This window comes from Misgurnus anguillicaudatus, unplaced genomic scaffold (genome assembly GCF_027580225.2).
Source record: "Misgurnus anguillicaudatus unplaced genomic scaffold, ASM2758022v2 HiC_scaffold_31, whole genome shotgun sequence".
Lineage (NCBI taxonomy): Eukaryota > Metazoa > Chordata > Actinopteri > Cypriniformes > Cobitidae > Misgurnus > Misgurnus anguillicaudatus.
Genome location: NW_027395281.1, coordinates 452888 through 480398, shown reverse-complemented (window position 1 = coordinate 480398; position 27511 = coordinate 452888). Strand labels below are relative to the sequence as shown.

The 27511-nt window shown below is 35.5% G+C and overlaps 1 protein-coding gene across 7 annotated transcripts in view; it reads left to right on the top strand.

Annotated features, from left to right (window-relative positions):
- Positions 1 to 27084, top strand: part of LOC129452976 (uncharacterized) — a 206022-nt gene extending 178938 nt beyond the window's left edge. For 3 of the 7 annotated variants that reach the window (XM_073865492.1, XM_073865498.1, XM_073865497.1), the window contains 9 exons: positions 9098 to 9418; positions 9830 to 9961; positions 11049 to 11399; positions 15312 to 15626; positions 17204 to 17509; positions 19133 to 19438; positions 21401 to 21721; positions 24245 to 24550; positions 25645 to 27084. In XM_073865492.1, coding sequence (XP_073721593.1) covers positions 9098 to 9418; positions 9830 to 9961; positions 11049 to 11399; positions 15312 to 15626; positions 17204 to 17509; positions 19133 to 19438; positions 21401 to 21721; positions 24245 to 24550; positions 25645 to 25682 — 2396 coding nt within the window. In that variant the 3' untranslated portion in view covers positions 25683 to 27084. Of the gene's footprint in view, positions 1 to 7412; positions 7731 to 9097; positions 9419 to 9829; positions 9962 to 11048; positions 11400 to 15311; positions 15627 to 17203; positions 17510 to 19132; positions 19439 to 21400; positions 21722 to 24244; positions 24551 to 25644 lie in introns of all 7 variants that reach the window. The other 4 variants (XM_073865493.1, XM_073865496.1, XM_073865495.1 and 1 more) reach the window with 4 other exon arrangements.
- Positions 27085 to 27511: the final 427 nt, after the last annotated feature.

Below are 27511 nucleotides of genomic sequence, written 5' to 3'. Positions count from 1 at the left end.
GCAAACAGGTAGTTTCCTTTAAGCACCTATTTGATCTTATAGAAATAAACATGTATTTATGTTATTTTGGAAAGCTGTATTTTACAAACTCCATATCAGATTGGCCTGATATGTTGTGAGTGACACCTTGAGGTGGGATATTGTCACTCTGAGGTAAAATCATTCTGTGCAAACAGGTAGTTTCCTTTTAACATCTATTTGATCTTATAAAAATAAACATGTATTTAGGTTATTTTGGAGAGCTGTAATTTATAAACTCCATATCAGATTGACCTGATATGTTGTGAGTGACACCTTGAGGTGGTATACTGTCACTCTGAGGTAAAATCATTCTGTGCAAACAGGTAGTTTCCTTTAAGCACCTATTTGATCTTATAGAAATAAACATGTATTTAGGTTATTTTGGAAAGCTGTATTTTACAAACTCCATATCAGATTGGCCTGATATGTTGTGAGTGACACCTTGAGGTGGGATATTGTCACTCTGAGGTAAAATCATTCTGTGCAAACAGGTAGTTTCCTTTAAACATCTATTTGATCTTAAAAAAAACTATTTGATCTTATAGAAACATTCAAGTATTTATGATATTTTGGAGAGCTGTATTTTACAAACTTCATATCAGATTGACTTGATATTGTGTGAGTGACAAATTGAGGTGGTATACTGTCACTCTGAGGTAAAATCATTCTGTGCAAACAGGTAGTTTCCTTTAAGCACCTATTTGATCTTATAGAAATAAACATGTATTTAGGTTATTTTGGAAAGCTGTATTTTACAAACTCCATATCAGATTGGCCTGATATGTTGTGAGTGACACCTTGAGGTGGGATATTGTCACTCTGAGGTAAAATCATTCTGTGCAAACAGGTAGTTTCCTTTTAACATCTATTTGATCTTATAAAAATAAACATGTATTTAGGTTATTTTGGAGAGCTGTAATTTATAAACTCCATATCAGATTGACCTGATATGTTGTGAGTGACACCTTGAGGTGGTATACTGTCACTCTGAGGTAAAATCATTCTGTGCAAACAGGTAGTTTCCTTTAAGCACCTATTTGATCTTATAGAAATAAACATGTATTTAGGTTATTTTGGAAAGCTGTATTTTACAAACTCCATATCAGATTGGCCTGATATGTTGTGAGTGACACCTTGAGGTGGGATATTGTCACTCTGAGGTAAAATCATTCTGTGCAAACAGGTAGTTTCCTTTAAACATCTATTTGATCTTAAAAAAAACTATTTGATCTTATAGAAACAACCAAGTATTCATGATATTTTGGAGAGCTGTATTTTACAAACTCCATATCAGATTGACATGATATTGTGTGAGTGACACCTTGAGGTGGTATACTGTCACTCTTAGGTAAAATCATTCTGTGCAAACAGGTAGTTTCCTTTTAACATCTATTTGATTTTATAGAAATAGACGTGTATTTAGGTTATTTTGGAGAGCTATATTTTACAAATTCCATATCAGATTGGCCTAATACGGTGTGACACCCTCAGATGGTATACTGTCAATCTGAGGTAAAATCATTCTCTGCAAACAGGTAGTTTCCTTTAAGCACCTATTTGATCTTATAGAAACAATCAAGTATTACTTATATTTTGGAGAGCTGTATTTTACAAAATCCATATCAGATTGGCCTGGTATGGTGTGAGTGACACATTGAGGTGGTATATTGTCACTCTGAGGTAAAATCATTCAGTGCAAACAGGTAGTTTCCTTTAGGCACCTATTTGATCTTATAGAAACAATCAAGTATGTATGATATTTTGGAGGGCTGTATTTTACAAACTCCATATCAGATTTACTTGATATTGTGTGAGTGACACATTGAGGTGGTATACTGTCAATCTGAGGTGAAATTATTCTGTGCAAACAGATAGTTTCCTTTAAACATCTCTTTGATTTTATAGAAATAAACGTGTATTTAGATTATTTTGGAGAGCTATATTTTACAAATTCCATATCAGAATGGCCTGATACGGTGTAAGTGACACCTTTAGATGGTATACTGTCACTCTGAAGTGAAATTATTTTGTGCAAACAGGTAGTTTCCTTTAAACATGTATTTGATCTTATAGAAATAAACATATATTTAGGTTATTTTGGAGAGCTGTATTTTACAAACTCCATATCAGATTGACTTGATATTGCAGTGTTTCCGCTATATACATTCAACCGTGGCGGCCCGCCATGCCTAAAACATCCCCGCCACGCCTGCGGTTTTGTCTAGAAGGGATACAGCAAACGAAATCTCGCTGGATGACCACTGTTTTAATCTAATCCTTCAACCAAACCCAACTCTAAACACAAAATTTCACACGATTGTAGGATGTATTTGTATCTCATTTAGCCAGAGCCGCTGTTTTCATCCTAATAATCCTACATCCAAATCTAATCATTAACTTTTCGGCATTTGCTGTATCCCTTCTAGACAAAACCCACGGCGGCAGCTCGCAAAAAAGCTACAGAAATGTCCGCTCTGCCAGACTGGCTGTCTTAGAAATAAATTCCTTTCTGGATTTGCGTTGTTAACTCATTTATAAATAAATCTCCTAAAGTATCATAATTTCTTCCATGGGTTTAGTTTAATGAACAAATAGATTTAAATCAACAGAGGATGATTAGGCTACGTCTCTGTTTTGAGAAATAATAATAAAATAAACAAGCCTATACGAAATATGTTACACTTAAATAATAATTAAATTGACAAAACGAATAAAAAAGTATTTGAGTTTCTGTTTTTTTTTGTGACGCGCTGACCAAAGCAGCAGAAAGCACGTCATGTTTTTAATGATTTTAAATAAGCACAAAGTTTTCTCCTTATTGTGAGTTTACACAAATAAAAATACATAATTTGAAGTTTCGAATATTGTTTTACTTTTATCTTTATGACTATAAATTTAGGGTAATTTAAGGTGCAAGGTCATCACGCATTTGATGTTCAACGCGGACGCAGCGCAGGGCTGCGAGAAAAGACATTATTAAACTTTCGATTTAACATATTACGAGTTTTTTGGACATTCGTTTGGAATCACTGTACTCAGTCATATTATCAACTTATCTGGTCATTAGTTATTCAGAATATAGACTATAAGCGCAGTAGCGCGCTGCTGACCGCTCAGCTGTCAATCAATCTTCTGTGCTTTAGATCGACACTCACAAAGTTTCACATTAAATGATATGATATTTGTCCAAAAACAAAAGGCTAAATACTGAATACTACTTATATGCGACTGCAAGTCATTAATAGTCGAATCTGTTTGTAAGGAAACTTACATTATTCCCGTGGAAGAGAAGAACGTTGGTAATAGAAACTTGAGGCAGACGGTGAGACTGTTTTATCTGTTTTCAGACGAAACAGCAGGGTCGGGGTACCCGCGGGATTTGATCTAACGGGTGTAATAATAGACTATTCGCGTGTCATTTGTGTTGTAGATGCAGGTCGGGACTCAATAGACAAGAGTAAAATGCGGGTCTAACATCCAAGACCAAAATTCGACTCGTTTTTAAATGGCCCCGTGCTTTGTGTTTAAGATCTGTCTGAAGACCGTTAAAGGTTTCTATTCAACTGCACGATTTGCGGTGTGACCGGCTCGGGGTCTTTATGTCAAATGGTCCGGACCGGGTGTGAAATAAAATTGCTGCTGATGGATGTTCGGTCAATCACAGCGGTGCGGATTATCAAACAGGACTGTGCGTGAGTTTGCAACAGCTCTGTAACGCTAAACACGAGCACAACTTGCAATGCACACTACATTAAAACTACAATGAAATATCCGAACTACGTACGTAGCTATGTAACGTTTTTTAAGAAAATACATTTTAGATCAAACATAGAAAAGCAATATGCTATAAATATGAGGAAAAGTAAATGACAGCATGAAAATGATAAAAAATACATGTTAGTTTACTGTAGCCTATATTCTACTTTTAAAAAAATAATGTACATTTATAATCATCATGGGCGCCCCCTGCCGCCACAGCTGAAAAAAATCCTAGAGGAAACACTGATATTGTGTGAGTGACATATTGAGGTGGTATACTGTCACTCTGAGGTAAAATCATTCTGTGCAAACAAGTAGTTTCTTTTAAACATTGATTTGATTTTATAGAAATAAACGTGTATTTAGGTTATTTTGAAGAGTTATATTTTACGAACTCCATATCAGATTGGCCTGATATGGTGTAAGTGACATCCTCAGATGGTATACTTTCACTCTGAGGTAAAACCATTCTGTGCAAACAGGTAGTTTTCTTTAAGCACCTATTTGATCTTATAGAAACAATCAATTATTAATGATATTTTGGAGTGCTGTATTTTACAAACTCCATATCAGATTGACTTGATATTGTGTGAGTGACAAATTGAGGTGGTATACTGTCACTCTGAGGTAAAATCATTCTGTGCAAACAGGAAGTTTCCTTTAAGCACCTATTTGATCTTATAGAAACAATCAAGTATTTATGATATTTTGGAGGGCTGTATTTTACAAACTCTATGTCAGATTAACTTGATATTGTGTGAGTGACACCTTGAGGTGGGATACTGTCACTCTCAGATGAAATTATTCTGTGCAAACAGGTCGTTTCCTTTAAGCAACTCTTTGATCTTATAGAAATAAACATGTATTTGATCTTATAGAAATAGCAAACCTGCACTGGGCCTTCAGGCTATGCCTATACAGGGCCTTCGTAGGCTTACTTGCAGGAAATATCCTAGCAACCAATTTAAATACCGTAGCCTAGCAACAGCCCAGCAATCACATAGAATGTCACAGCAACAGCCTAACAACCACCCTTAATATGCTAGCAACTTCATAGTAATCCACCGTAATATCTCAACAAAAGCCTAGCAATAACCAATAAAACCTTATCAACAGTCTAGCAATCACCCAGAAAACAAGAGCAATAGCATAGCAACCAACCAGAATTCCACAACAACAACCTAGCAACCACACAGAACCCCAGAGCAACAGCCTAGCAACCGCCATAATTCCCTAGCAACCACAAAGAACGCCAGATCAACAGCCTAGCAACCACCCATATAGCCTAGCAACAGTTTAGCAATCACAGAGAAAACCAAAGCTATACCCTAGCTACCATTTAAAAAAAAATTGTAACAGCCTAGCAACCACACATAATGCAATAGAAATAGCCTAGCAAACAACGACAATACCTTAACAATGATTTAAAACAGACACAGAATGCAACAGAAACAGCCTAGCAACCACCCATAATACCCTAGCAATGACTTTAAACTGACACAGAATGCAATAGAAATAGCCTAGCAACCACCTACAATACCCTAGCAACGACTTAGAATGCAATAGAAGTAGCCTAGCAACCACCCACAATACCCTAGCAATGATTTAAAACAGACACAGAATGCAACAGAAACATCATAGCAACCCCCCATAATACCCTAGCAACGACTTAAACAGACACATACTGCAACAGAAATAGCCTAGCAATCACCCATAATACCCTAGCAATGAATTAAAACAGACATAGAATGCAATAGAAACAGCCTAGCAACCATGCAGAATGCAACAGAAACAGCCTAGCAACCACCCATAAACCCTAGCAACAGTCTAGCAATCACAGAAAACCAAAGCTATACCCTAGCAACCACTTAAAAAGCCCTAGCAATAGCATAGCAAGCAACCAGAATGCAACACAAACAACCTAGCAACCACGCATAAAACCCTAGTAACAGCCTAGCAACCACACAGAATGCAAGAGAAACAACCTAGCAACCACCCATAATACCCTAGCAACAACTTAAAGAACCCTAGCTACAGCCTAGCAACCACACAGAATGCAAGAGAGACCGCCTAGCAACCGCCCATAATACCATAGCAACAACTTAAAGAACCCTAGCAACAGCCTAGCAACCACACAGAATGCAAGAGAGACCGCCTAGCAACCACCCATAATACCATAGCAATGACTTAAAACAGACACAAAATGCAACAGAAACAGCCTAGCAACCAAACAGAATGCAACAGAAACAGCCTAGCAACCACTTATATAACCCTAGCAACCACACAGAATGCAAGAGAAACAGCCTAGCAACCACCCATAATACCCTAGCAATGACAACAGACACATAATGCAACAGAAACAGCCTAGCAACCAAACAGAATGCAACAGAAACAGCCTAGCAACCACTTATAGAACCCTAGCAACCACACTGAATGCAAGAGAAACAGCCAGCAACCACCCATAATACCCTAGCAATGACTTAAAACAGACACATAATGCAACAGAAATATCAACAGATTAAGTGAGAAACTTTTATTTTGAAATCATTCCTCTCGTGCATTTACCGTAATGTCTAATTTATGTGCACACAGAAAAAAAACGGGGGGCTAGTTTGACCGTCTTTTTCGGAGTGGCGGCTGGCTTGACCGCAGTGTTATACTGCGATGTTTCATTGTACACAAATGCGCCGTCTGTTCAGCTGCGTGCGTTGATTTGTTTACGCTGTGAGATTTTGTAACTATAGAAACCGCTTCTCCGCTGCCGTGTTTTGGCAGAGACTACCGTAAAATACTTAGTATAAACACTTAGGTAAGGGTGACAGTTAAGACCTTTGTTGCAACGCTCTTAAATAAATCCCTTACCTCAGGGATTTTTCTCCCTCAGGGAAACCCTCACTTAAGGAGTTTCATGCAACCGGGCACCGAACTTTACTTTCGGTTTCGTTTTTTAATGGTCTGACTAGTTGCTAAACTGCTCTTGAACAAATTCCTCGTCGAAAATAACAATTTTTTTTCTTCCTTTTTTTGCTTGTTATATAAATAAACTACGTTTAAAGAACTTTGTAGTTATTTATTCTTAGGAGTTTACCGGAAGTTACGTGCGGACCATGACAGCCGCTTGTTTATGTTGTTATTGGTTATATGAATGGGTTTAGATTCGTAAACAGACTTCATGATACAGTCAGATTTAGATATTTCTTAAAATACTTCCCCATTGTTTTTTTTACTGTATTCTCATGGCAGATTGACTTTAATACACACATAACCTGATTTCATATTTAAGCCTGGTCCAACCAGACTATCGTACTGTACATTAATTTAATTTGTAATACTGAAGTGAAATGAAAATTAAGCGCAAGCACAAAGGAGGGCGGAGACAGGCTATATTTAAAGGTGTAGCAGAGGATTTTAGAAAAGAACCGCCTTCTCCACTTTTTGAAAAAATGCAATTGCGCAACACTCCTGATTGACAACTAGGAGGACCAATAGTCTTGATGATCCACCCGGAAAAAGAAAATCCTCCGCAATACCTTTAATGTAGACTACAGCTTAATTTATCTCAACTTAATCTTTATGCTGCCAGTGTTATAGATTTAAGTTTAATCTCTGACACTTTCTGTTTCTGTTTACAGGTGTTGTTACAGATGAGTCAGTGTCAGTGTATGAGGGAGATTCTGTGACTCTACACACTGATCTTACTGACATACAGAGAGATGATCTGATAGACTGGAGGTTTGGAGATCAACAGGATCTTATAGCTAAAATCAACAGAGCAGACAGTAATTCACTCAGAATATATGATGATGTTCTTGATGGGAGATTCAGAGACAGACTGCAGATGAATAATCAGACTGGAGATCTCACCATCACAAACATCACAACTCAACACACTGGACTTTATCAACTATACATCAGCGGAGAGACGATCACAAGAAAGACATTCAACATTAGTGAGTATCTCAAGCTTTACTTTAATAATTTATTCATATCTACATCATTATTCAGCTCTCTTAATGAAATGTACACTATGCAGTAATAGATGGATTATAAACTGTCTGCAATTTTTATAATTTTCTGATTTGTTTTATGTGTGTTTTACATTGTGTCCTCTTGTGAAGCTGCTTTGCGTCAGTGTAAAAAGCGTCAAAAGGGCTATTACAAATAAACATCATTTGAAAAGATATTTGTTTATTTGTGTTAATGTTTTGTGTGATGTTAAAACATTCAGTGTTAAAGTGATCACATCAGTACATTTAAAGGCGGAGTCCACGATGTTTGAAAAACGGTTTGGAGAAGGAAACGGGCCGACTACCAAAACACACTTATAGCCAATCAAATCAAATCAAAAGCCGGGTTGCGTATGTGTGGGGCGGGTCTATCAACAGAAGGTCCAGATTCTATTGGGGTACGGGCGTGTTTGTTTGGGTGATTTTAAATATCAACATTGGCTTTCAAACATCATGGACTCCGCCTTTAATGTGAGATAAATAAAAACTGTCCTGTAACGCACATATTCTTTACGACAAACTAAAAATAACCACATGAAATTATTTTAGCTTGTGTTTATCTTTCTTAAGAAAAGACATTTTACAAAACTAAAAACTGCAACCGAAAGCTTAGGCAGCTGACTTCATTTGTTTGCTTATAGACCCTTTTACTGTTTGTACACAATGATGACGTGGCAACGTATGTGCGTGCAGTTTGGCAACGGAAGTATGGCAAGAATCAGCAGTGAAACAACACAGACAGAGAAAGTTATTTTAGAAAGTTGACTTTATCAACATTTTCAACACAACTACCAGATCCGTGTAATATAGTGGAGTGGATAGAAGACGTTAACAGATGGCCAAAAATAAAGTGGCCAGATACATATATTCGTATATTAGTATTAGTGCAACCAAACGCAACAACCAGACATTTTGATGCTGGGAAACCGTTTTAATAAACTTTCTGAGTTGCTAACACGTTAGAACCACTGGGAAATAACACAGCAGGCTATTTGATCACGTGCGTTTTAAAAGGGTCTATATGGCAATGACTTTGGAGGCATGAAGGCCGCTGAAAATTTTAACGGTTTTCTTGTTCATTTAGAAAGTTGTTTGGCTGTAGAGGGGCACGTAACAGCAACAATTTAAACAGTTGAATAGGCGGTCATTCACTGTTGATATTAGTGTTTAGAGTACAAATGTTATGTACTTTGAGTATTTTTGAATCTGAGTGTTAACACCTGCGTTCAGTGCTGTCTGTTTAATTTAATATTAAATGTGACGTCTTTGGTCATCTATTCTGAGTTTGACTCTTTCTGTTTGTTTTTCAGATGTGTCTGGTGATAAAGTGAAGACAGTGATGAAGGGAGATTCTGTCATTATAGTCAAAAATGTTATCAAGAAACCAGGCGATGAGAAGATGATGTGGAGGATTCAACACAATAACTCTCCTGTTGCTAAAATGACTGGAACAGAATTAACTTATAATGTTAATAATGTGAGATTCAGAGACAGACTGCAGGTTAATGATCAGACTGGAGATCTCATCATCACAAACATCACGCCTGATGACTCTGGATCTTATGAAGTAGATATCACTGTCGGCAGTCACATTTATACTATACACAGATCATTCAGTGTCAATCTCAAAGGTGAGTAGATCACTTCAATATAATAAAGATCAGTTTAATAATGCTTTATCTCAGTTTAGATTAAACATTGCAGTGAGAAATAATGTGTCAAGTAAATCTGTTAATAAAAATGCAGTCAGTCAGTATTTGTTAATGATTTAATGTCTGATCTTCATCTCAGTGCTGTAAGACACAAATATAGAAACTTTTTGTATTAACTTCTTACACTAAAGACATTACAGAAATTAACAGATCTTGTGAGCATAACAATCATTAATTCATTACACCTGATGTTAGAGGTTTTTCAGGAATAAATTTAAATAGAATCTGTTTATCGTGTATTCTGTTTTCTTCAGATGTTTACCAACGTTTGTTTATGATCAGATTAACAGATTGAGTTACAATAATGATTGTGAGTTTTTATCATTTCAGAGCAGGGAGGTCTGTCTACAGGTGATGTAGCAGGAATATCTCTTATCAGCCTGCTTATTACTACTGCTGCTGCTGCTGTTGTTGCTGGTGTGTTTTACCATCGCAAGATCAGTAAAACAATAAAAATATTGGGTAAGAATCATCTACAGCAGATACAACAGGAGGATTATTTTTATACTTATGATATTTATTCTCTTATAATAAATATTGAATATAAAGGGGTACAAATTTTCGTTCATGTTAAGGTTTCAAACTTGAATGCACTTTGTATTTTGTATGATTTTGTTTGGGTTTTCTTTTAGATATCATGTAAGGGATAATGTCTTACACTAGACGTGACTTCTTTTTTGAGGGCGCACGATGCGATGCTCGTCACAATATGTATGTAGCCAATCATGTGTGTGGCTCCTCATTTCAAAATATGTGTTTGCAGCGCGTCATGTGAACCATATGCATAAAAATTCGAGCCTGCTGCAGACACATCTAAAGGGTTAATGATGAAAGAGACGCTCACATTTGCCAGATACTCCCTTAATTTTAAGTGTAATTAGAGTTTAGTGTTAAATTAATGTCTTGCAAGTATTTTGTGAGCGTGAGCGTCAATTTAATCATAAATCCTTTCGATGCATGTGCAATAGGCAACTATTTTGAGGCATGATGCATATGATTCACATGATGGAAAGAACACATATTTTGAATTCACGGCCCTTGGAAAAAAAGTCACCAGCTGCCACTGGACTAGAGACTGCTGTTTGCAGAAATAAGCCATAGTCTTAGTCATGATAAATCATAAGATTTTATCATAACATGTGATCTGGAGTTGAATGTCAGAAGTGTTTTTTGTGTTATTAGAAGACATGGATTTATCAGCACTTTAAAACTGATCAGAATCATATTAGACTGTATGCCGTTAGTTTAGTGTTATAGAAGATTATACTGATGCAATAACACAAAAAATATATTTCTGTAATCAGGCTCTGTGGTGTTTAAATATATTTCTTTAATAAGTATACAGTATGTGCAGGATATACAGTACTGTTAGTATGATGATTTTATTTTTCCATGATATCTTCTGAAACTTGAACACCACAAGAACATTTTTAATTATTGATAATTTTACAGCTGATGTCACATGTGGAGTAAATAATAATACATTAAATCAAAACATTTATAATCTGTTTCATGAGTTGATTTTTTTCGTTCTGTGTCACTTTGACAGATGAAAAGATTAAAGTGGAGAAAGGTCATAATGCTGTTCTTAAGGCTGGTCTGAAAGAACTAAAGGCAGGTGATAAGATTGAATGGAGATATGGACAAGATACAGAGATGAAATATCCTGTGATAATGTGGCCATGGAGATCTCCAGGTACTCTTATAGCTAAATGTGATAAAGAAAACTTCAACACTTATAATGGTCCTGATGAGAGATTCAAGTACAAACTGAGTCTGGATCGTAATACTGGAGATCTCATCATCAATGATGTCAGTAATAAACACTTCGGAGTTTATCAACTAAAAGTCACCAGTGGTGGAAAAACCTCATACAAGAGAATCAACATGTTTGTCACAGGTGAGTAACTCAATCTTTTCAGTCTAATAATAATCTTACTTACATCTGCACTAATCTGTTTAATATATAATTGTATAACCTGCGGTTAACAATTTTCAGTGTGAAAAGCCCTAATGTGGGTGTTTCCCATTGTCCACCCCTGCTCCCCCCCAAAAAATATAATTACTGAAGTAGATGCCATTTTTATAGGGATGCTCCATACAATGCCGATCTTCACTAAAAATACGTGGCTGATCTTTATCTTTTCAGTAAATTAATTTGCTCTGAATAATGATTTATAAAACTTAAAGTGTGAGATATTCACCATCAGATATGGCACAAAAAAACCAACAACTAAGTCAAAGCCTCAAGTTTAACCTTGTTTTATGTCACTGTTAGTAAGACAGAGAACCTCAGGAGTGACATAAAGTCACCCCAACAAAACAGCAATGTATAAGACTGAGAGCATAAAAGGACACATGAAAGATATGATTAAAAATCAGGCTTGTTCCATCAAATATTCACTTTTAAAACATTAGCAGTGTGTTGTTAAAAAAAGAACTAGAACTTGTTTTATTTTTTTTACAGTAAGCTTATTCAAAATCTTTATTTTTCCCATTTTAATTTTTAGCAAATAAATGCAAATAAAACATTTTGTAAGGAATTTGGCAAAAAAGTTTTTTGGTAGTTGAAAGAATGAAACAAATTATTATAATTTTTACTTAAACACATACCTATAAATAGTACATTTAGATAATCTGAAAACAGTCTTAAAATGGTCTCTTCATTTTTTCTTTAACTTTAGAAAGTGTACCACCCTTGAGTACTAATAAAGTCTAAGCCTAAAATCCTTACATCGTCCGCATGTTTTTTTTTTAGTTGCAAAAGGTTGAGAACCCCTGATCTAATTTATCTGAAGGATTTTGTGAGACTCTGGCCAGCTTGTAGAACCCTTTAACTGTATTATCAACACAAGAAAGACACAGTGGTAATAAAATATAATTTATTAACAAAAATAAAATAAACCAGAATAACTAAAAAGACTACTAAATGATTCTAAAATACTAAAGTATAGAAAATAGAAGTGAATTTATAGCAGAATATTATATAACAGTAGTAAAGAAAAAATAATTAAAATACAAACCAGATGTTTGTTTTTGCTGTTTAGTCATATCTCAAATACACAAACAGGTAGCTTTACACAACAGATACACAACAGAAACTCAGATTTTTTAGTAGCAGCATTCTATTAATTCTATTCTTTTTACTGTTAGGAGATTCATAAAATTCATCATCTAGGTGTTATAGTTGTGTTTATATTTGAAGAGTTTCGTTGCAAAACGAGATAACCACTGTTTTTTTAATTGTTCAGAAATCTCGTTTTTTGGTTTTGCATTCCAATTAATTTCAATGCAACTGCAGTTGGTTTGTTTTGATTTAAACCTTCATAACTTAAAAAATACAGCTAAGTAGCACCATAAGTAAGGGATAATGTAGAGGCAGCCAGTAGTTATCGGGAAATAAGCCCCGACAGTGTGATCATGACCCGACGCGAAGCGGAGGGTCTTGTATCACACTGAAGGGGCTTATTTCACGATAACTACCGACTGCCTCTACATTATCCCGCTTATTACACGGCTACTTGTCACATAAGAAAAAAAACGGACATGAATGTGAATTTTAAACATTTTATTGGCATATTTGTTTTAAATTAAAAATTTTATCGATCCGCGAAACTTTGCACAGATGCATAAAATGATCGTAATGCCTTATTAAGATCCTCTGCTTCATACTTGTCTGTCTCCATTTTTTCTCTTTTAGCCAGTCTTTGAGAAGTTTTAATGCCCATTCTGTATTTTTTTGTGTGTTGGCTTCGTAGCTGTCATGCTCTATTTTGTCAAGTTCAGTCGGTGTATGTGTCTTGTCGTGGTTGTCCAGTGTTTGTCACAAGATAGCGCCAAACAGTAATCTTTATTGATCTTTATTGGCGCGGAGCGATTTTACTCGTACAAGTAGTACCGGCTACCCAGCTAGAAATAAAAAGTTCTAAGAACGTTCCCTGAAAGTTCCCGAATGTTCCCAAAAACATTCTGCGAACGTTAAAAGCGGCTAGTTTTCTTTGAGTTCTAGGAACGTTTCTGTTGTCTGAACGTTAGAGTAATGTTACATTTTACCATTTTAAACGTTATGACAATGTCATGTTTTAATGTTCAAACAATGTTTAAAACAACAACTGTTTATTATATTGACTTGTTTGATTGTTATGTAAATGATAGAGAAACATTGCATGTTATTATTTTATAAAACATTATTTCTGAATGTTCAGTAAATATATTGCTGTAGAAAACTCAATTCACTTACTAGGTTTAGATGTTGATGTTTCATTTTAAGTCACCCTTATTGTGATTCGTGTTTGTTTTAGTTGGTCTCTTGACACTTGACTTTTTGCCTACTAGTTTTTTCCTGGTTGTGTTAACTTTGTGGTAATGCACCACATTTGTTATGAAAAGTTATTAGTGTATTTCTGTGGTTGTTGGTACATAATGGTAAAGATCATCACCTAGTTCATTTACTAATCAAAAGTTTATTTTCTGTCATAAATGTAAATGAGATCCAGCACTTTCACAGCAGTTTGTCATTAAGGAGTTTTAGAAACTTTGGACAAAAAATATCCGCTGTATAGTTGGGATGCCCAAACATCAAGAATCAGACTATGAATCTCAACCATGGTGACAATTAAAATTGTTAAAAAAATCCTTATTTATCCATGCCGCAGTGCATGCTGGGAGTCCTGAATGAGGTTTGTAATTTGTTAATACCCAGCATGCATTGCAGCATGAAGTTTTTCATTTAATTGTCACCATGATTGAGATTCATAGTCTGATTCTTGATGTTTGTGCATCCCAGTTACACAGTGGATATTTTTTTGTCCAAAGTTCTAAAACCCCTTAATGACAAACTGCTGGGAAAGTGCTGGATCTCATTTACATTTTTGACAGAAAATAAAGTTTTGATTAGTAAATGAATTAGGTGATGATCTTTACCATTATGTACCAACAACCGCAGAATAACACTATTAACTTGGCATGTTCATAACAAATGTGGTGCATTAACACAAAGTTAACACAACCAGGAAAAAACTAGCAAGCAAAAATTCAAGTGTCAAGAGACCAACTAAAACAAACACTAATCACAATAAGGGTGACTTAAAATGAAACAAACATCAACATCTAAACCTAGTAAGTGAATTGAGTTTTCTACAGCAATATATTTACTGAACATTCAGAAATAATGTTTTATAAAATACTAAAATGCAATGTTTCTCTATCATTTACATAACAATTAAACAAGTCAATATAATAAACAGCTGTTGTTTTAAACATTGTTTGAACATTAAAACATGACATTGTCATAACGTTTAAAATGGTAAAATGTAACATTACTCTAACGTTCAGAAAACAGAAACGTTCCTAGAACTCAAAGAAAACTAGCCGCTTTTAACGTTCGCAGAATGTTTTTGGGAACATTCGGGAACTTTCAGGGAACGTTCTTAGAACTTTTTATTTCTAGCTGGGTATGCGTTATTACTTTGGAGCGGTTATTATTTGAAAAGAACGAACCTGCAAATGTCTCAACTGACCAATCAGAATCAAGCATTCCAGAGAGCCGTGTAATAAAACAAAATAATAACATGATAACATAATAATAAACATGTTTTGACAAAAATGTTAAAAAATGGATTTATCTCGTTTTGCAACGAAACTCTTTATTTATATACTGATAGAGGATCTGAAAGATTGAGTTAATAAACAGAAATGCATTTATGAGAATATGAGCTGATGTTTATAATCAGTAAATAAGACACTTAATAGATAAAAATCACCTGAATTGATTTCATTTCTGTGTTTCTGTTTCTGTCTGCTGCTGTTACAGGTGAAACAAAATTGACCGTGTATGAGGGAGAATCTGTCCGTCTGGAGACTAAAGTTACAGACATACAGAGAGTTGATCTGATAGAGTGGACATTTCGATCTGAAGACTGTGTCATAGCTAAAATCAATCCTGCCAACAATATCTTCAGTACATATGATGGTAATGATGGTGAATTCAGAGACAGATTGCACCTGGATCCACAAACTGGAGATCTCACCATCGATGACATCACATGGGGACACCGTGGATATTATACACTGAAGATTATCACAGATGGAGAAACCTACTACAGAAGACTCCTTTTGCCTGTCAAATGTGAGTAATTTAAATTGATATTTGACCTAAAAATGAAAATTATGTCACGGTTAAATCCGTGTCATGTTTTGTTTCTGTTCTGATCGTTGTCACCTGGACATTCATTGATTAATCACCTGATTCATTCCACCTGTTTGTCATTAGTCTGTGTATTTATACCTGTGTTTGTGCAATACTGACTGCCGGTTCATTGTCATTGCTTACCATGTCTGTTTCCCGTGTTACTTGTTCTGTATGTTACTATGTTTTTGCTACCCTGTTACTCCTCGTGTTTTTGTTTCCCCATTTTATTATTAAATGTTATTTATATTTTGAACTCTGCGTTTGCGTCCTGTCTCTCCAACCCTGTCGTGACAGAATGAACCGGCCATTCAAGGACGCAGCAAGTTCACGGAGGGCGGCTCCCCCAGGAGTTTCGTCGAGGGGGAGTAGTGACATCGGGGTTCATTCCCCATCAGCCCCGATGTCTCTTGGGGACCACCGTGAGCGATCGCTCGCTCCTGCGGGCCTGCGGGAGGAGGATCGGCCCAGGCGGTCCACCAACGGTTGAGTCGTCGTCGACGGTCCCTCGGAGGACCACCGTCCCGCTCGTAGGGGGATCCGGAACGGACCACGCCCGATCATTTCCCCGGGGTGGCTACCGAGTGAGGGTCTCCATTTCCACGAGGGGACGGGAGATGATTTCCGGGGGGCACCTCATCGTCGACGATTCCCAGAAGGGGAGTAATTCGTCTGCCTCGGTTCTCGGAGCGATCGCTCCGGTTCTCCTGGCGCTGTCAGGCCCACCGTCCTGTTGGTTTCGTCCCGGCGGCTGCCGGCTTCGCCAGGGTCCCCAAGCCCTCCACCCCTCCCTTGGACTCTCGCTACCAGACTTTGTTTTTGTTTTGTGTTTATGTGAGTGTCTGGTAGCCACTCGTAGAGGGAGGGGTTATGTCACGGTTAAATCCGTGTCATGTTTTGTTTCTGTTCTGATCGTTGTCACCTGGACATTCATTGATTAATCACCTGATTCATTCCACCTGTTTGTCATTAGTCTGTGTATTTAAACCTGTGTTTGTGCAATACTGACTGCCGGTTCATTGTCATTGCTTACCATGTCTGTTTCCCGTGTTACTTGTTCTGTATGTTACTATGTTTTTGCTACCCTGTTACTCCTCGTGTTTTTGTTTCCCCATTTTATTATTAAATGTTATTTATATTTTGAACTCTGCGTTTGCGTCCTGTCTCTCCAACCCTGTCGTGACAAATTCTGTCATCATTTTCTCATCCTCATGTTGTTGTAAACTTGTATTAAATTCTGTTTCTAATGAACACAAAAGAAGATATTTTGAGATGATGGTAGCACACAGTTGACGGTATCCATTGAATTCCAATGCAATGTTTTAGTTAAAAAAAAACGTATGTAATGTTTTATAGGGGCTAAATGCTGCCCTATTGTAAATACTGATAGAGTAAATAAACAGAAATTCATTTATGAGAATATGAGCTGATGTTTATAATCAGTAAATAAAACACTTAATAGACGAAAATCACCTGAATTGATTTCATTTCTTTGTTTCTGTCTGCTGCTGTTACAGGGAATACAGTGTGTGTGGATAATGGATACTCTGTTGATCTGGAGACTGATCTTACTGACATAAAGAGAGATGATGTGATAGAGTGGAGATTTAATGAAACTCTCATAGCTGAAATCAATCCTGTCAACAATATCTTCAGTACATATGATGGTGATGATGATCTATTCAGAGATAAACTGAATCTGAATAATCAGACTGGAGATCTCACCATCAGTGACTTCAGAAGGGAACATAAAGGAGATTATCGACTGAAGATCATCAGAGGAGGAAAAACATCATATAAGAGATTCAGTGTGTGTCTTGGATGTGAGTAACTGAAATGTTTGAGTGTAATAATGATTTTATTATCATCTGTACTCTGTTGACACAGTGATTTGTGTACAAATTTTTTTTAATGAAAATGACAAACAGTGTACATGTTACAGAAACAATCAGCTGAATAAACGCTACTCAAATCCCTGTCGTGCCACTAACAAACATCCCACTAAACACAGGACGTCGGATAGACGTGCAGATCATGTCTATATTGGGTCGGTCGGTCCGTGACCAATTCTGGACATCTATTCGACGTCCAAACTAGTTCCACTATTTGGACGTCCAACCATGACCCTATTGGACGTCATATTTACGGGAAATATTTGACGTTTAAACTGGGTGATATTTTGGACGTCATTTGGACTTCTATGACAGGCGTATGTCTATATTACTGCTTTCTTGAATTACAAACAAATTCATCTAAATGTACAATTAAAAATCTGTAATTAAATGTGTAGTATGTCATATTAAAAGTATATGACCATACTAACAATTTAACTAAGGAAGATATGTAGCGCTCCAACCAAAAAAATGTACTTAGTTATAAGTCCATGTACTTCAGGTGCGTGGAGCCAAATGAGTAATTGAGTAAAGAGAGTGGCTAGCCGCACACTGATCCACTTGTGACAAAAAGTCTACAAAAACATAATTTTTTATTTATAAAGTGCAAGTGAATATAAAAACAGACAAGGCGAGCAAACGTTTCAGCTCTTGCTTTCCTCAGTGCTCCAAGCACTGAGGAAAGCAAGAGCTGAAACGTTTGCTCGCCTTGTCTGTTTTTATATTCACTTGCACTTTATAAATAAAAAATTATGTTTTTGTAGACTTTTTGTCACAAGTGGATCAGTGTGCGGCTAGCCACTCTCCATACTAACAATTTAACATGAAAATATTCTCACATATTCTCTTAAGTGTGCCTTATATGCGATTTGAAAATATGGCCCTGCAGAGTGGTTAGAGAGACTTGTTTGTAACCCAGAGATCGAGAGTTCTAATCCAACAGCTGGCAGGAAATGTCTGAAGTGTTTCGGTGTTGCAGTGGATGGGTGAAGTGCAGAGACAATCATGTCTTTTCGCTTTTTCATGTCTCTTTTACTTACACGGAGGTCCTACGGATGTCAACATTTAGACGTGCAGAAGACGTCGAATAAAAGACGTCGCCTGGCATTACAAAACAACCCCTTTTATGGACCGTATTCGGACATCCAAAAATTACATGAAAAAGACGTCATTCCGACGTCACTTTGCGCAGTGGGATAGTTTAATATTAAATGACATATTCGTCCCGAAATGTTAACAATTAACATAGGCTGCTAATCTAACGCATATTTTGCATCTGGAAGTAGACTCTGTCTGTTTAAGCTCATGCTATTTAATGCGAACGTCCAATGTGGTGTGATACACCTGCGAGTGGTAGGCTACTACACGAGACAGCGCTTCTCGCCCGGTGTACAACCACCTTAACATAAAAAAATTAAGTATGGCATCATTAATATACATGTAAGCGTGTGAGTGTCATGATATCCACTGTAATAACTGCGAGGAGTCAAGAGTACAAATAACATTTAAGTTTACTGGTAATCATCCTGAATTGATTTCATTTCTCTGTTACAGTTTCAATGCTGAAGGTGGATGTGGGGAAATTTGTCAATCTGAAGACTAAAGTTACTGACATAAAGAGAGATGATGTGATAGAGTGGAGATTCAAAGGAACTCTCATAGCTGAAATCAATCCTGCAAACAATATTTTCAGTACATATGATGGTGATGATGATCTATTCAGAGATAAACTGGAGCTGAATCATCAGACTGGAGATCTCACCATCAAAGACTTCAGAGAGGAACATAAAGGAGATTATAGACTGAAGATCATCAGAGGAGGAAAAACCTTAGAAAGGAATTTAAGTGTGTCTATCAGACGTGAGTAACTGAAATGTTTCAGTTTAATAATCTGTACTCTGTTGACAGTAATAATAATAATAAAAATAAATTGCATTTCTATAGCGCTTTTCTCTAACTCAAAGTCGCTTTACAAGGCAGATAGGAAAAAAAAGGGGGGGAGGATATGGATAGGCAGAGGTGAAGAGATGGGTCTTGAGGCGAGACTGGAACACTGTAAGCCCGGATAAGTTGAATATACTTAAAAAAATGAAGCAAACTTGTTGCCCTAAAAACTTTAAGTAATGATTACTTAAACATATAAACTGTTCTAACAACAATTTTAAGTTGAATAGACTTCTTCCAATATTCCTGCACTCTTAACCCAGATTAGTTGACATTACTAGAAATTTGTGAGGAAACCCCTTGCATATAACTTTAGTTTTTATCACTTTATATTACTTTTGATGTTATATTATAACACAGAATTGATGACTGATTTTAAGTCAGTCATTGAATAAACGTGATTCTCCACAGAAACACACACAAAACTGTGTTTTTGACATGCATTGTCAGTACTGTGGAGAGAAATACAATAAAGTGTTCTGAACAGGGTTCATGTATGGAAACACTGATCACCTGAACGGTAACTTTACAAAATTATAATTTACAACAAAACAACATCAATAATATAAGAGCTTAAACCTATATGACATTTTATTAACACATATTTAAGTAGTGAAAGTTCTTATCAGTTTTTATTCTGTGAAAAAGCAGAAAATAATCAAAGTATTCAGGCGCAAAGGATTATGGGTATTCCTCACAACATGAACTAATAATTTTAAGTTCATTCTACTTGAATGTCTTAGTTTAATGGATTTTGTAAGCTTAAAAGTTAAATCAACTAAACTTTTTTAAGCTTTGGCTTCAAAACAGAAAATATTAAGTGATGTTTATTTGATTGTTTAAGTAAAGACAATATCAGGGTTAACAGTGAAGATGGTAAGGGACTCAGAGGTGCGGATCTCAAGGGGAAGGGAGTTCCAGAGCCTTGGAGCTGCCCTCGAGAAAGCTCTGTCCCCAAAACTGCAGAGCTTGGACTTGGGGATGGAGAGGAGAACGGCTGAGGTGGATCTTAGGGACCGTGAGGTTTGGTAGGGGGAGAGGAGGTCAGTGAGGTATGATGGGGCCAGGTGGTGGATGGCTTTGTAAGTAAGAACCAAAATTTCGTATTTGATCCGGTGGGAAATGGGAAGCCAGTGCAGTTGTTTTAAAACTTGAGTGATGTGGTGCCAGGATTGAAGCGGGTGATGAGTCGTGCGGCTGCGTTTTGGACCAGTTGTAGTCTTTTTATGTAAGTTGAGCTTACACCAAGGAGTAGTGAGTTGCAATAGTCCAGTCGTGAGGAGATGCAGGCGTGAATAAGTCTTTCAGCAGCAGGAGGTGTAAGTGAGGGTCTGATTTTAGCAACGAGTTTACTGTATACTGTATGTAAGAGTGATTTATGACTATTAACTTACAGTGAAGATTTTCACGCTGTGTTTAACTCTGACTTATTTTCTGTTTAAACCGGATTTTAACTGCAGATAAACCAACTTTTTACACACAACACATCTGTACATCATTTCAGATATTTGGTGGGTTTTATAATAACATTGATTTATTCATACATGACAACTACGTCACTGATATCTTATATAAACAATTAAACAAACTGACTGAATATTTAGTAAGTTAGTAGCACTAATGTTGACCAACTGATATTTTATTAAACTCATTTTACCATTAAATGAATTCTCACTGTTAGGAGATTCATACTTTTCCTCATCTAGATGTTATAGTTGTGTTTATATTTATATACTGATAGAGAATCTGAAAGATTGAGTTAATAAACAGAAATTCATTTATGAGAATATGAGCTGATGTTTATAATCACTAAATAAAACACTTAATAGATGAAAATCACCTGAATTGATTTCATTTCTGTCTTTCTGTCTGCTGCAGTTACAGGTGAAATAGCAGGAAAACTGTTCACGAGAGAGGGAGTATCTGTCGATCTGGACACTTATCTTAATGACATAAAGAGAGTTGAGAAGATCGAGTGGAGATTTAATGAAACTCTGATAGCTGAAATCAATCCTGCCAACAATATCTTCAGTATATATGATGATGATTATGATCTCTTCAGAGGTAAACTGAAGCTGAATCATCGCACTGGAGATCTCAACATCAAAAACTTAAGAGATGAACATGAAGGACTTTATGAAGTGAAGATCATCAGAGACGGAGAAACCTCATACAGAAGAACAATTGTGTGTATCTCTGGTGAGTAACTCAAATCTTTCAGAGTAAAATTCTTGCTTATTCTTGCTTTGAATATAATCATAGATGCTAGTATGGCATTAAGAAAAAAATAACCATTAACATCTGTACTCTGTTGACAGTATAAATATTTAATTGAATGCACACACTTTATGCCTGACCCAATGTTACTTTCCGCTCTGTATTTATTTATTTATTTGTTAGTCTGTCTCTTAACTGATCTCTAAAAGAAATATTTTCTGTAAAATAAAATGTTTTGGTTTGCTAAAAAGGAGGGGAGATGACGAACATGGTTTTGTAGCACAGGCCAAACTGTTGTAGCACAAACATAACACTTAATCATAACCATTATCATGTCTGTAATAAAACTTTTACACAGATTGTTATAAGACAAAGTTTTTTCTTTATTTGCACACACGTTAGGTGTACACAAATTTTTGACCCCATCGTATTTAAAGTTTGCCCCAAAAATTATTATTTTTTTACTCATGTTGTTACAAACCTGTATAAATGTCTTCGTTCTGATGAACATGACTGAAGATATTTTGAGGAATATTTGTAACCAAACCGATAATTAGCCCCATTCACTTCCATAATGTTATTTATTCCTACTGTTGCAACACATCCTCATCCCATGGCGTCAATATTTGACGACACTTGACCATGCGTCAATAGTTGACGCGAAGGGGAATACCATTTTTTGACGAACTGGTGACTTCAATACTATTAGGTACGCGAAATTAAACAGTTGTCACCTGGCGTTGGGATTAGGTTTGGGTAGGGATGTCATTATGTAAATCTAACCCTAAACTGACACGAAAATGGTAAGAAAATAGGAAAGAGAATGAAACGGACTTAATAGTATTGAAGTCCCCAGTTCGTCAAAAAATGACGCGAAAGGTATACCCTCCGCGTCAACTATTGACGCATGGTCAAGTGTCGTCAAATATTGACGCCATGGGGTGAGACTGGGTTGACTATAGAAGTGAATGGGGCTAATTATCGGTTTGGTTACAAACATTTCTCAAAATATCATCAGTCATGTTCATCAGAACAAAGACATTTATACAGTAAGTACAGTATTCAGATTATAGATAAATACATGTAGATAGACTAGATTTTTTGCAGTATGTATGCGATCGGATCCGATTGCGCTGCAGCTGCTGACCGCTGCTTCTGCGTATAAAATGATTGTGCGATTCTTTATGATCACATAAACGATATTAGAAAGCATGGAAACTTTGCAGTATACCGCATTTTATATTTCCTACTATGTATATTTGATTTCCATATTATATACATAAGTGTTCAACTGCAATACTAACCTACGAAGGCAAAAGACCTTAACTCGCTAGATTGTAGAACTGAGAAAAATTACTTTAAAGTTTAGACTTTTCAGTAACTTTAGTTGTCAGTTATTTTCTTCTTGATTTTTATTTTCTCAAAAAAAATTGACTCAAATACTTATCCACACGATAAAGGAGATCTTGAATGTCCCAAAAATATCAATAACTAATTTTCGACCAAAAAACGAAGTTATTGCCTTTTGCCTTTGTAGGGCAGAATAAACATCACATGGCAATAAATATCCTCACTACATTATTATTTCTCAAAACTTTATGACAAAAATTAATGTCAAAGGTGTATTCTTACATTTATTCAAAGATGCACACATTATTCCATTTATTACTTCCTGTTTATGAGCACGTTCAACCCTATATTTTTTTTTTGACCACAGAGGGCCGGTAGATTTTTTTTGGTCCCACTCGGCCCCTGCCATCATACATGTTGGCTCTTGCTATCCCTTTCTCATCCCAGTCAGTCGCCATATTTCGTATAATCACGCTGAGACTACCTGGCGCCTCAAAAAACGTTAATACCAAAAATGCAAAAAAAGACAATTTTTGAGACATTTTAAAAATGATATACATATTTTGAGTGATTTATGTACAAATTAATCGACAGTTGTGGTTGACCTCTTATATAACAAAATATAAAGTTAAAGTTGATTGTTTAATTCAACGCTCCTTTAAATGCAGCTGAAGCAACTTTTAATACTTGTTATATTGAAAGGGTTAACTGAGACAACATGTCTATACAGTACATCATTTCAGATATTTGGTTAGTTTCTTAGATAACATTGATTTAAACATAAATGCAACTACATAACTGATATTTTTAAACAAATAAATGGAAAAATAAAGATTTCGCTCCTCGGAGTGTCGGGGGAGTGTAGCGAGTAACTTTTATTAAGTGACTCTGTGGCACTGTGGTAGTGTTACGGACCTATGACACGGGCGACCTGAGTTTCGATTACCCTATATTTTTTAAAACTAGGTTACATTAATGGTATTATACTGTAAAATGGAACTGCGGTAAAGGCATCATTTTGTAAAAAACATGTACTGTTATGGTACTGTAATGGGGCAGTTAACTGAATATTTAGTGAATTATTACCAACAATAAATAAGACACTTCATAGATGATCACCTGAATTGATTTAATTTCTGTTTGCTGCTTTTACAGGGAAAAAACTGGAAGTGTATGAGGGAGAATCTGTTGATCTGAAGACTAAAGTTACTGACATAAGGACAGATGATGTGATAAAGTGGAGATTTAATGGAACTCTTATAGCTGAAATCAATCTTGCAAACAATATCTTCAGTACATATGATGGTGATGATGATCTATTCAGAGATAAACTGAATCTGAATCCTCAGACTGGAGATCTCGCCATCAAAGACATCAGACAGAAACACGCTGGACTTTATAGACTGGAGATCATCAGAGATGGAGAAACCTCAGACAGGTTTTTTACTGTGTCTGTCAAAGGTGAGTAACTCAAATCTTTCAGTATAATAATGATTTTATTATCATCTGTACTCTGTTGACATTGTAGATTTTTTATTGAACGCACATTGATCACCATTAAGTTATCATGTCTACAAACTATTACAAAAACTGTTATAAGACAAAGTTTTTCTTTATTTGATAATAATTAGGGGTGTGACGCATCACAAAACAAACAGTTCAGATCAGATTACAGTTTTTGAAGCACAGATCGGATCATTTATCTTATCAGCAAAAAAAGGAGTTGGAAAATCTAATAAGAAAAAAATGCAAGCATTTATAAAAAAGAACAAAGTTGTACATAAAGTAAGGTCTAAAATTAGCATTATGTACAGAAATCTAATCAAATAAATTGTAACAGGCATGTGATTGGCCAAGGACAAAAAACTAGGAAGGAACCCAACACACACCAAGCCCACCCACCCCCTGCATCAGAAACAAAATGCACACCATAACATACACAAAAGTTATGACCATAGTTATTTAATTCTGACGGACAATTAAGATTATAAATTTAAAATGTAAACATTTTACCGGTAACCGAAACAATGTTTAATTAAATAGGTTGATAAATGTGCAAAGTGGCATTCCCCTACTATTTTACTATAAATAGTTATCTAATTAGCTGCAATAATTGTATAATCTGACCATCAGTCACAAGCCCATACATTTTAACTAAGTTGGTCTTGAAATAGAGTGGACCTAACAGGCCTACTTGTAATTTAAATGACTTAATTGTACAATATATGTACTCTGAGGACACTAGGATCTTAAAAAACACTAGATTGACACTACGTCAATGTTTTTCACAGTCTGTGGTCGTGATCTGTAGTCTACAGAGTGTAAAACGCGAGTTTTAATCGCACCAACTAATGTTACCATGTATAATAACATTGTAGACTACAGATCACGACCACAGACTGTGAAAAACATTGACGTAGTGTCAATCTAGTGTTTTTTAAGATCCAAAACACCAGAAGGATTGCCTTAGATTATCCTTCATTTAAATATGTTTATTAATGCTGCTTCCTCTCTAAACAACTTCTAATTTGATCTCTTATCTGTTTTTCTTACAGCTCCCAGAGGAGAAGATCCAGTAAGGAAGAGAAATTAGCAATTAGTGGTGTAAGTGCAACACAACATCACAAACACATCAGCATCACATCTCTTATAAGATCACCCTCGTGTCAATAAGTCAAAACAACCCACCTGTGTGTGCTGATGAACTGTTTCTGTTTCAATAAATATCCATAAAAGATTAGAATATTATATTAATAAAAAATGAAAGTTGGAAAACATCTGTTGTTCAGATTGATCTACAGATAAACTCTCATCTTTATTTTAAACATTAATATCAGCGTTCATATCTGTTTCTATATACAGACATTGTGTACTGCATGTAATATTTGTTGTTTCATTTAGCAGTATTTCTGACAGATGTTTGTCTTTTTGTTGATATTATTTGACATCAAAACTGTCCCTGTATCCAAGTATTCATACTTTCACTAATGCACAGTGTGCAAAACAATCAGTGTTTAAATGTGAATCTGTAGATGAAACTGTGTGTTATTGTTACACTGATGATCTGCTGATCTTCACTTCTAGTTAATGTCTAACCAGTGATCAGTTTTCTATCCCATAATGCCACAGATGCCGAGGAGCCATCAGATTCATGAAGTAAAACAAACATAAGTACATATAGACTGGACTCAGACGACTGTTGAGTAATGTAGTTGTGTTGTGTTCCTGTAGTTTAATTGATAATGTGTGATGCTAGCAGCAGCTTTAGGTTTAATTTCTCTCTTATACGTTTATCAATATTAGCAGATATACCAAAGAATAAATGCAATACAGGTAACATAAACATTATTCATGTGGTTAAATTGCTCAGATCAACATATTGTTCACATATTTTCAGGAATATATTGGTACTTAACACCTGTGTACATGAAGCATTATTGAGAAGTAAATTCTGAAATACTGAAGTTCACAGATTCAGCTCATGTAGCTCTAAAAAGAGAAAGTGTTTTTGTTGAAGAAACTAGAAATCAGATGTTGATGATTCAGTGTTACATTGACTGATAGATTCTGTGTGAGAGTTTTGTTTTTGTTTTTCATCAAGTTTATATTATTGTAACCTTTTTAAAGCTTTGCCAAATGTTTACATTTTATACTCTGTTCCTTGTGTTTTTATTATTGCCAGAATTGATAATATTGAACTACTAAGATACATTTTGTTATTGTATATTAATATTGTTTGTGTCATAAAGAGACTTGTACATTATACAATATGTTGTGTTTTTACTTTGAATATGAGTGTTAGACTGAATCATGCATCGATTTATAGCACTTAATTCAAAGCTCATAATGCACTTAACCAAATGTCCTTCACTTTAATCTCTTTTATTTTGTCTTTCTATGAACATTATGTGTATTGTTACAGCTTTAATATGACAAATCACTTCTTTTATAATCCTCATTTGCACTTTAATAAATAAAATAATTTGATAAAACTCTCAATGCTTTTTTATTTATGTGAAACATTATATACTCAGTATTATTACACTATGCTAATGTGATTTGTCTGTAAAATTATATAGTTTTACCATCTTATTGTACATAAAATTAATTTGTTAGTTATATTTAGAGGTATATGATCTTCCGTGTAGTTTTGTTTTATTATATTTATAAATTAAAACATTGCCTAATTTATTTATTTGATAATAGCTTCTTATTGGCAATTCAAAATATATTTTTTATTTATATTTTTAAACATTACAGTAGACGAATGCAAAATTTGTATCATAAATGGCAAATGAAACAAGCCTCAAGACCTAATTCCTGGACATGCACACACATATGGAGTGATTAACCAACTGATGAAACAGATATAAGACAACTGACCTTTTCCACTGTGGCTTACCTTTCATTGTTCTGTCAAAT